Genomic DNA, 10,770 nt, shown 5'->3' on the forward strand with positions numbered 1-10,770 from the left:
ACTGACTCCGAGACCATATGCCCAGGTCATACAGCAAGGAAGGCCTTCCTCATCCTTTGACCCTTCCAGAGAAGGAACCTGGCTGTCGAGGAAGGCCTTGTCTTTATCAGAAGTGTGCCAGGCTCTGCACCTCATGTCCTAGAGCTCCAGGTCAGGGCATTACCTCCCACCTGGGCCTTAGTGTTCCTAGCCATGAAATGGCTGGTCTCCTCTTCCAGCTGTTTTTGGGAGATCTGTAGGGACAGCAGAGCCCTGTGTACTCTTGGGGTTTTCTCAGCATGTTTCAGCCCCAAGCAAGGGGGTTGTGTCTGCCCTGGGAGGAGGGTTGTGAGAGCGTCAGGGGGTATGGAGTCCAGGAAACATGATTGCAGCCCTGCCCCTGTTCTGTCCTTGGCAGTCAACTTTGGGGTAGCAGTCTTGGGGAAACCCTAGTGGTATTGAGGGCATGGTCCACCCCAGGTCATCTGATAGGTGCTAGCAGTGGTCAGTGTGTCCTTGTTTGTGTGTCCATCATAGCTGGATATGTGCTCTGTGCTCTCCGGCCAGGTCTGTACTTCTCCCAGCCTCTGAGGTCAGGGTCGCATGCACATCTTCGTCAGCCTGAGTGGGGCTTTTGTTCCCTCTGGAAACTCCCCAGCCTGAATCATGGAAATCAGAGATGGAACCCCTCGCTACACACACATACACCACCACCCCCAATTGCTCAGCTCAGTTCAACGACCATAGCCTGTGGTCTGCACTCCCTGCCACCACTGGCCAGCATAACATCTGTTTGTCTTGCCTCCCTAGGAGGCCAAGAAGAGCAGCCCACCAAGGTGGGTGGAGGAATGTAAGGGTTGGCGCAGGGCTGTCAGGAGTGAGCATGGAACTGTGGGAGAATGTGATGACCAGAGTGTACAAGTCTGCAGAGCTGGCCTGCCCGGGTTATGGCAGCTCTGGCTCCCCTATACTAGTGCATCAAGGACCTGAAGACCCTGCTGAAATGCAGCCTCCTCCAGGAAGCCTTCTGTCAGCAGGTGAGAAGGCTGGAAGGCTGTTCTAGCCAGCATATAATTAGGGAAGGCTGGCCCTTGCTCATACTTCGCACTTGGTAGTGGTGATGGTTGTACGACTCTGTAAGTTTACTAAAAATTATTGAATTATTCAGCCACTTACAAATAGCGGAATTTTATATGTTAACTGTGTCTCAGTAAAGCTGTTAAGAAAAAATCCTGCCTTTGGTCTCAAGGCCTCTTAAGACCTAAGTAACCTCACAGCCATACCTTGCGCCTACTTCCCCATTTCTTAACGCTTTCTGGCTTCCTGTGCGCCAAACACTGTCCATCCCTTGTCTCATTGTCCCCTTTGGTAACCTCTCCTTATCCTGAACTCACAGGCTGGTGATTCCTTCCTCCAGGAAGACCCTTCATTCCAGGCCTAGTCAGCACGCCTGCCGCTCTAGTCTCACATTGGGCAGCCCAGCTCCTGTGCACCGCTCCAGGGTTCTGTGTCCTCCAGTCTCCCAGTAGCACCAGGTGTGGGGATGCTGTTGGTTAGGCTATGGGGCTGTGTGTAACTGAACATTCTAGAGCATCTCACTGTGGGCCGCCTGCATGCATATCTACGTGCAGACAGCACCATCCCACACCACACTGCCCCACCCCCTGCTGTCTGGCTTGAGAGGCTCAAGACAGAGCCCTACTGGGGATGAATTCTGGCTCCTCTGGGACTAAGGGTAGAGTGAAGGCATGGCTACCACTTCTGGTGACCTCATTGTCAGCTAGCATTATGATGTCACTGGCCCAGCATTCTGGGTTCCTGTCTGGGTATTTCCAAGTTGTCCCCCCCCAGGTGGGGGTACTCCCCTGGGGTCTATGACAGCTCACCTCCTGACCACGTAAAGTGGGAGGCACAGTAACAACTCTGGGGCTTGGGGGCAGTCTCAGGGTAGCTGAGTCACCTTGCCCTGGGCTACTCTCGTCAGTCATCCAGGTGAGCAAAGGTGGTCACCAGAGCAGGGTTGTGGCAACTAACTAACACTTGAGCTCTCTGGGTTCAAGTTTTACCCCAGCTGTTTGACCTAAAATTGGTTAATAGTTCCTATTTCCCAGGTTCTGGGGAGAAGTTGAGGAGGGAGAGAAGACCTGTGAAGCATAAGAGCACAGTGCCTGGGACACAGTAGGTGCTCAGTAAATACTAGCAGATAAGGTGAGTCAGTCAATGTCACTTGGTGGTGGGAGTTGCTTAGAGAAGGGCAGGCTGTATGCCTTCTGGGGCTGACCAGGGCCCGGGGGTAGAAGCCGGTGGGGGGAGCACTGTCTAGAATTGGCCCCAGTTTTGACTCTCCCTCTTCCCAGCCTAGCCAGTGAGCTTGAACTCACAAGAAGTTGGACCTAAGAAGGTGGGTCTCATCCAGTCTCCCCTAAACCTCCTCTTCTGCCTTCCTCTCCTATGGGTATGTCCAACTGCTTTCTCCTGGCCCCAGGTCCCTGAGTCTGGGATTCACTCATCAGGGCTCTGTCTCCGTGTATCAGAACCATGTTGGGGCCCTGGGTCTCCTTGAACCCAGCCCCCCGTCTCTGCTTCCTGTGATGCTCTTTCCTCTAGCCTTTACCCTTTGCCCTGTCCTCTCCAAGTCCCCCTTTCTCTGACTCACCCTACAGGTTCTCTGTCTCATGACACTCTGCCCACACCACCTGTCTCTATTCTTCTGCCCCCATGTCCCCTCTGGTCCCCCAGCTCTCAGAGACTGGTTGGTTCCCTTCTCAACCCCCGCCCCCCTGGGCTCTGTCCCGCCCGTCAGCCCCTGGTCCCAGCTCCCGGCCGGCCCGGCTCCTGCATGGACAAAGGGGTCCTTTGTGGGCTGACCGCGCCTGGCGGGGCGGCGGGGCGCTGGCTCCACATTGCTGATGAAACGGAGCCCTTTGTTGTCCCTCCTCAGGCGCAGTATTTCTTTTTGGGGGCTGGATGTGTTCCTGGCAGGGCCGATGATGGATGCGCCCGCCTGCCCGCCAGCTTTCCCTCCCGCTCATTCCCGCTCCGCTTCAACGCAGCCCCGACTCCTCCCCTGCTGCCTTGGCACTGCCAGGCCCTTCCTGGCCTGGGAAGGGTTGCTGTGTGCCCTTCGGTAGAAGGCTGGGGCCTAGGAGATGGTCTTAATGTCCTCCTGTTCCATGAGTAGGGCGAACGGGTCCTCTGGTCAGGGGTCCATTGGGACCAGGACATCAGCTTTTCCAGGGTCTGAAAGGGAAGATGAGCCAGGTACACAGGCATATTTAGAACAGTGTAGGGACCAGGACTTAGGGACTAGATGTTGGTATCTGCCCATTCTGGGCTTTGAGGACAGTTACCCTGTATGCCTGTCCCCCTTGTATACCGCCACCTTTGGTTTCTGTGGCTGACAAACCACAGTGTTCTGCCTGCAGCACCTGTTCAATGACATATCACGTCCTCTGATCTTGAGCGCGGTATGTCCCGGGACCTGAGGGGCTGGGAGAGGGTAGTTCCTGAGGAAGGACAGAAAAATGGAAGATTAAAAGAGATTCAGAGAGATGAACAGAACATGAGGTTTAGTCTCCACCACAAGAGACACAGGATAGAGACAAAAGCAGGGGAGGTTCAGCCAGAGCACCAGCCCTGGACGCAGGCCGGGCTGTGTCGGAGGGAGCTGACTTCTAATTGACCTGCCAGCCCCGCACGCAGCGCCAGATCCTGGAGCTGGGAGGGGGGAGTAGAGCAAGAGCAGAGTTAATGCCGCTATCGATTTCTGCCACCAGCCAGCAGGCCGCAGAGGCGGGGGACACGCACAGGGGCTAGGGCGCAAACTGTTCCCCTCCCCAGCTCTCCAGCCCATGGGCGCCTGCCTTCTCCTGTCTAGGGCTGCTGGGAATGTAGTCCAGGGCTGGACAGTTGAGCTCAGATCGGTAGGGAGGCTAGGTGAGTTGACTTGGGGTGATGGTCTCTGGGCCTGATATCACTGGCCCTAGTCCTCAACACCTAGCCAGGGTCAGTACTGCCTGGAGGGATACTGATCTCAGAGGAAAGAGGCCGGAGAGCTAGCCTGGGCTTGGCTCTTAGGAGGTAGGGTGGAGCACAGCTATCCTTGGGGATATATGAACCTCTTCCTCTTACTACAGCTCTGACGTCTGTGACATCTGAAGCCCAGCCTGGACGAGCCCTCCTGGGTTTGTCCTGGTGGAATTGCCAGCTCGTCCAGCTCTTCCTCACCGTTCATCCACTTTCACTAGGAAGGAGCCTAGGTGGGCTGGTGCCCACTGGGGCACGGCAAGGAAAGGAAGGTCTGGCTTTCTGCTGGTCCTGCCATTTGCCTCATGTTGGAGCTAGAATGTTTCCCTTTCCTACATTTGTTCCTCCTTCTTACCACTCCTTAGCAGTCTTGGGACAGGGGCCCTGCCTGCTTGGGGCCTCAATTTCTCCCTCTGTAAATGCAGAGGGTTGGGCTAGATGACCTCCTAGGACAGGCTGAGTCCTATGACTGGGGGGATGGTGGGGTTGCCTGGGGACAAAGATGCAGTGTGTGCGGCCCCCAAGCCCAGGGCGGGGCGGGCCTAGCCAGATGTGTGCCTCCCCCTTGAGCCGCCAGCTGCTCAGGCTGGGCCCTGTCTTCCCGCCTCTCTCCAGGGGGTTGCTGGGCCAAGGCAAGCAGACAGGGAAGGAATGCTCGAGAGCCAGGGCTGATGAGGAAACTGCCACTCCACTCCATCTGGAACAGTTCCTCCCAGAGCTCCTGGCCAAGGACACTGGCTGCTCATGTGCCTTAGACTTGGGGCCTGAGCAGAACAGGCTGTGTCCTAGGAAGGGTCACACCTACTCTCAGTTCCAACTTGCACTAGCTAGAGGTCCCTCCTGCCTACAGCCCAGGTCCATCTGAGAGCCAGACTGAATGAAGCACAGCAGTGAGGCCTGAATAGAGAGACAAGAGTGAGGTCTGAAGTTGGAGAGTGAAAAGGAAACGTGTCAATGTGTGCGCAAGTGTGTCCCCCATTCTTGCAGGTGAAGGCTTGTCCTCTGGCACAATATCCTGCCTGCCCTGTAGCAGGAGGATACATGCTCCTTGAAATAAGGTTTCTGAACTCTATTTGGCAAACTCTTAAACAAAAGCAAACTGTTTCCTTTACATGCAGGACTTGCCAGAGCCTTGAGATAATTGATGTGTGATAGGACTATCCAATGGGGATCCAAGGGCAGCCTCTCACACTTGTTGATCTATACCTTCTGTTGGTCTACCCTTCAGAGGCTCTTCCGACTTCTCTTCTCTATAGCTGGATCGGGGAAGCAAGATTAGGTAACAGAAGGTGACTCTATAACCCCCCTCCTAAGATTAATAAACATCTCCAGCTCCCCTGTTCTCTGCCCAAGGAGGACTGCTTGCCTCCGTTAGGTTGCCTAGACCCCAGCAAGGCAGTCTGGCTGTGGAGAGCAGGCTGAGCCCCTTGGTGTGTCCGTGGGCTAGTCAGTTCTCCTAAACCTTGTCTTCCTCTTTAAAATAGAGTATGACTAGCTACTACTTCGTAGGGTTCATATGAGTCTTAACTGAGAGAGTACAAGTAAAATTTTTTTAATGGGGTGTAGGGGGCTGGCACTTACTAAATACCTAGTCAGGCTTGTGGTTGTTATAATGGTGATATATTGGTGGTGGTGGTGGTGGTGGTGGTGGTAGTGGTGGTGATGGTGGATAAGGAGGAGGAGGAGGAGAAAGAGGTTATTTACCACTGCCCTGACCCTGTATCCTCTTGTCTTGACAGAGTGAAGATACTTTCACATAGACACCTGACCATGTGCCTGCCCTGAGCATCGAGGCCCACTAGGCATCTCTGTTGTGGGCAGCAGCGCCCGGCACTTGTCTGAGGACCCCCCATAGTTGGCAGGCGCCCCCAACAGTGGGGTCTGGGCCTCGGCCCCACCATGTCGAGCCTCAGCAGTGGCTCCCAGGACACCAGCGGCAGTAGCAGTAGCAGTAGCAACTCCAATGGCAGCAGTGGCAGTGGTCCAAAGGCAGGAGCAGCCGACAAGAGTGCAGCGGTGGCCACTGCTGCTCCAGCCTCGGTGGTGGATGACGCGCCGCCCCCTGAACGTCGGAACAAAAGCGGCATCATCAGCGAACCCCTCAACAAGAGCCTGCGCCGCTCACGCCCTCTCTCCCACTACTCTTCCTTTGGGGGCAGCGGGGGAGGTGGTGGAGGCAGCATGATGGGTGGGGAATCTGCCGAAAAGGCTGCTGCAGCTGCAGCCGCTGCCTCCCTGTTGGCCAATGGGCACGACCTGGCGGCAGCCATGGCTGTGGACAAAAGCAACCCTACCTCAAAGCACAAAAGTGGTGCTGTGGCCAGCCTGCTGAGCAAGGCTGAGCGGGCCACGGAGCTGGCAGCTGAAGGACAGCTGACGCTGCAGCAGTTCGCACAGTCCACGGAGATGCTGAAGCGCGTGGTGCAGGAGCACCTACCGCTGATGAGCGAGGCGGGCGCGGGCCTGCCTGACATGGAGGCCGTGGCAGGCGCCGAAGCCCTCAATGGCCAGTCCGACTTCCCCTACCTGGGCGCCTTCCCCATCAACCCGGGCCTCTTCATCATGACCCCCGCGGGCGTGTTCCTGGCCGAGAGCGCGCTGCACATGGCGGGCCTGGCCGAGTACCCCATGCAGGGCGAGCTGGCCTCTGCCATCAGCTCGGGAAAAAAGAAGCGGAAACGCTGTGGCATGTGCCCGCCTTGCCGGCGGCGCATCAACTGCGAGCAGTGCAGCAGTTGTAGGAACCGAAAGACTGGCCATCAGATTTGCAAATTCAGAAAATGTGAGGAACTCAAAAAGAAGCCTTCTGCTGCTCTGGAGGTAACGGCGCCTTAGAGGGAGGTGTGTGGGCTCTTGTGTCTGTCTGGCAGTCCAAACCCACTCCCAACCCCACCTTTCCTGTCTGGGTGAGGGTCTAGGGGATTCCCAGCCAACCCCTGGGCTCTGGGGTTCTAAGCCAGTCTTTGAGACACCAATTCACTGACCCCCAAATCAGAGCCACATCGCAAACAAAACTCCAGGCAGGGACCTAGCATTCCCAGACAGTCTCCTCCACCCCCCCACCACCCCCAGTATTTTGAACACCTTCCTGGAGCTCTGGGTCAGGTATTGAAATTCCTGTACACACCCTAAGTTTGCATCCCATCTGTGACCTAAGATTTTGGGACTCTCCCTTGTCCCATTTGATGGGGTTCTGCCCCATGACCCTGTGGCTTTGAGAGTTAACCTTTTCACTTGTCTCTTCAGAGCCCAGCCCTCCCCTCAAGGCCACCCTAGTGCTGACAACCCTGCCCTGGGGCCTGGAAAAACCCTGGGCCAGGCACCTCGCTGACAGATTAAGGTGCCTTGGGGCCCCAAGATCAGTCTGGTTACACAGCAAACGGCCAGGGATTCTGTGGGCCTGGAGTTAGGGTGAGCCCAGGGTGTGGGCAAGGCCTGTCTACCATGGGACTGGATTAAAGAAGGCCAGTTCCTTTTTCTGTACCTCATAGCTGGGCCTGTCCCTGTGCCCCAAGCTGTGGCAGCCTAGCTGTGGGGCCAGGCCTGGGTACAAAAGCATCTTTTCAGCCTGCTGTCCCTGCCCCTTCCCCACTCCTCTATGAGTGGGCTTGATGCAAATGTTCACAATTGTTGGAAAACAATAATGGAATCGTAGCTGTGGCTACTCACCCCCTGAGCCCCAAGCCTCATATATCTGCTCTCCTGCCCAGAGAACACAACTATATGCACACAACGGCACCCACTCTTGTCTAGCGTGGACACACACACACACACACCCCTGCCCAGTGCGCCTCTTAATAAACACAGCAAGTATCCTTCCTCCCCACCACTGCTCCAGACATGCTGCACACTGTAGCAGAACTCAAGGCATACGTCCATATATGTGTCCGGGGCACATGGTTACACGCTCATTCAACAGAAACGTGCACACAGCTCCCAGATGCACCACAGCCGCCTGGCATTTGTGGCCTTTGGACCAGGGGAAGGGGTGTTCCTGTCTGGAAGGAGGGTTCCTGGGTACAGTGACTCAGGAGGCCTCAGGGTGCTCCAGGCCCTTCAGCGACCCGGTGGGTCAAGGCTCCTTCTCTGGCCTGGCCAGGATGGCAGGAACTCCAAAGAGTGGCTGCCTTTACTCCATGCCCATCCCTCCACCATGAGGCCGTCCACGGGGAACGTCTTTGCACCAGGCCCAGCCGGACCCTGACTGAACTCTCTCCTTGTTTTTGTCTCTCGCCCCCGCCAGAAGGTGATGCTTCCGACAGGAGCCGCCTTCCGGTGGTTTCAGTGACGGCGGCGGGAACCCAAAGCTGCCCTCTCCGTGCAATGTCACTGCTCGTGTGGTCTCCGGCAAGGGATTCGGGCGAAGACAAACGGATGTACCCATCTTTAGAACCAAAAATATTCTCTCACAGATTTCATTCCTGTTTTTATATATATATTTTTTGTTGTCGTTTTAACATCTCCACATCCTTAGTATAAAAAGAAAAAGAAAAAAATTTAACTGCTTTTTCGGAAGAACAACAAAAAAAGAGGTAAAGACGAATCTATAAAGTACCGAGACTTCCTGGGCAAAGAATGGACAATCAGTTTCCTTCCTGTGTCGATGTCAATGTTGTCTGTGCAGGAGATGCAGTTTTGTGTAGAGAATGTAAATTTTCTGTAACCTTTTGAAATCTAGTTACTAATAAGCACTACTGTAATTTAGCACAGTTTAACTCCACCCTCATTTAAACTTCCTTTGATTCTTTCTGACCATGAAATAGTGCATAGTTTGCCTGGAGAACCCACTCACGTTTATAAAGAGAATGTTGATGGCGCCGTGTTGAAGCCCCTCTGTATCCAACCACATTGGCAGAGCTGCCTTGAGGAGCTCACAGAGGGGGAGGGAGCAGAGCCCCCCAGGCCCAGGCCAGGCGTGCTACACCCACAGTCGCCACAATACGATCCTCCACCCCAACAACGATGTTGCAGAAATGAAAGTTCTATTTGTTTATCTATCAAGATCTGGGGAGTCCATGTCTTGATGGTTCTGATCCTGGCTTCTTCCCTTAGAAAAAATAAGTCATTTTTTTCCTGGCCTGGCCGATGGTGACAGAAGAAAGGGCTTCTTTGCGTGGTCCCCTGCCAGTGGGGGTGGGTGCCCAGGGGGTCTCCCTTGGCCTGGGCCCCCTTGCCCATGGCCAGCTTCCTGCTGATGAACATGCTGTTTGTATTGTTTTAGGAAACCAGGCTGTTTTGTGAATAAAACGAATGCATGTTTGTGTCACAGAACCACTGGCTTCCTGCTCTCGGTTTTCGGGGCTGTTCCTGGGCCGGGGTTGTCTGGGGCCACCGTGGGAAGGAAGAAGAATCACCCAGGGACATTTAGAGTGGGCATCTCTTGGGAGGTGAGGCCCTCTGGATCCACAAGGGAGGCAAGCAGGAGCCGCTAGCCCGAATAACATGATGAAAATGCCCTTAATCTGTCAGTGGCTAGGTACTGCAGCACCTCAGCTGCTTGACTGTACACCCCCCACCTCAGAACCTGGATGTCTTGGGGCCACCTTCTCTGTTCACCTCAAGTCCACAGCACCTGACGAATGGCCTGTTCAGGTTCTTATCTCTTACTTGTGGAGATCTAGTGGTCCCCAACCACTGATTAGAGTCCCCAGGGAGCAGTTTTAGCCCAGGTTCACAGGGACCTGGCTGTACCTAGCACACACAGACTCCCACATACCCCTCTTTAGACCTGAGGGCTATTGGACCAGGGCCTAGTGTGTCTTTGGCTTCATCTCTTATGACTATCCCCACCCCCAGAAAGTTTGTTGGCACAAAGTTGTCTGGGACCTCAGAGACCAGATGACTGGGGAAATCGCCCACAGAGCCACATGGTCTAAGGCAGGGCAGGAAGGGGTGGCTGTTGCACCCCCCCTCCAGCCCTGCACATCATAGGTTAGGCTGCAGGTAAGTAAGGCCTGTCATCCACTTGACAGGCAGGCATTCTTCCAGTGCAGCTGCTTTGAGCCTGGCTGAGACAGAGGCTTGACTTGAGGAAGGACTTCCTGAAGATGTTGGGCCTGGCTTCAGGTGGGTGAGGCTTTTCAGGATGATGGAAGGGGTAACATCTGAATGTGAATGGGCAGAGAAGAAGGAGGAGATAGGACATCTCTGTCATTGTTTCTGGGAAAAGAAAAAGCAGCCATGTTGGGTGGGGGGTTTTGACCCTCAACCCCTTCCTGTGTGTCACAAACTCTTTCCAGCACCAGGAGCTCAGCAGCCTGGCCTGGCACAGCGGGGGCAGGCAGGAGCGATGGGAGGCAGCTTTCAACTCCATCTCTGCCTGAGAAAAATTCCCTTTCATGTGGCTGCCTGTGATCTCTCCAGGCGGCGCTGCCAAAGGGGGGCGTCCAGCAGGGAGCAGGGGGAGGTGTTGCAGCCTGGGGCACCCTCACCCCCTGCACAAGGCAAACCAGTACCTCAGAACCTCTAGGGGTGGAGAGGATCCTTTGTGGGGATGTGGGGGTGGGAAGAGTGGCCAATAGGGGGCACCTGGGCAGGCAGCCCCTGCCTGCCCCCACCTGGCTGCTGGCAGCACACAGGCGCAGATGGCCTCAGCCAGCCCTCAGGTGTGGGGTGGATAGCTCCAGTGCCAGCCCCAAGGGGGGTGGTATGCCATGACTCAGCCAGTCTGTACCTTGTAGTGTGCCAACTTACAGCCCAACCATAGCTCCTGCCCCCACCACCACCCAAGCGGAGGTGGGGAGAACTGTGAGGCTGAACACATGA

The 10,770-nt window shown here is 55.4% G+C and overlaps 1 protein-coding gene across 6 annotated transcripts in view; it reads left to right on the forward strand.

The window, feature by feature from the left end:
• Positions 1-9,046, forward strand: part of CXXC5 (CXXC finger protein 5) — a 34,980-nt gene extending 25,934 nt beyond the window's left edge. For 4 of the 6 annotated variants that reach the window (XM_066272668.1, XM_066272664.1, XM_066272665.1 and 1 more), the window contains exons 2-3: positions 5,745-6,825; positions 8,249-9,046. In XM_066272668.1, the coding sequence (XP_066128765.1) occupies positions 5,905-6,825; positions 8,249-8,293 (966 nt within the window). In that variant the 5' untranslated portion in view covers positions 5,745-5,904 and the 3' untranslated portion in view covers positions 8,294-9,046. Of the gene's footprint in view, positions 1-2,090; positions 2,188-5,744; positions 6,826-8,248 lie in introns of all 6 variants that reach the window. The other 2 variants (XM_066272666.1, XM_066272667.1) reach the window with 1 other exon arrangement.
• The last annotated feature ends 1,724 nt before the right edge of the window (positions 9,047-10,770 follow it).

This window comes from Saccopteryx bilineata, chromosome 4, assembly GCF_036850765.1.
Source record: "Saccopteryx bilineata isolate mSacBil1 chromosome 4, mSacBil1_pri_phased_curated, whole genome shotgun sequence".
NCBI classification, from domain to species: domain Eukaryota; kingdom Metazoa; phylum Chordata; class Mammalia; order Chiroptera; family Emballonuridae; genus Saccopteryx; species Saccopteryx bilineata.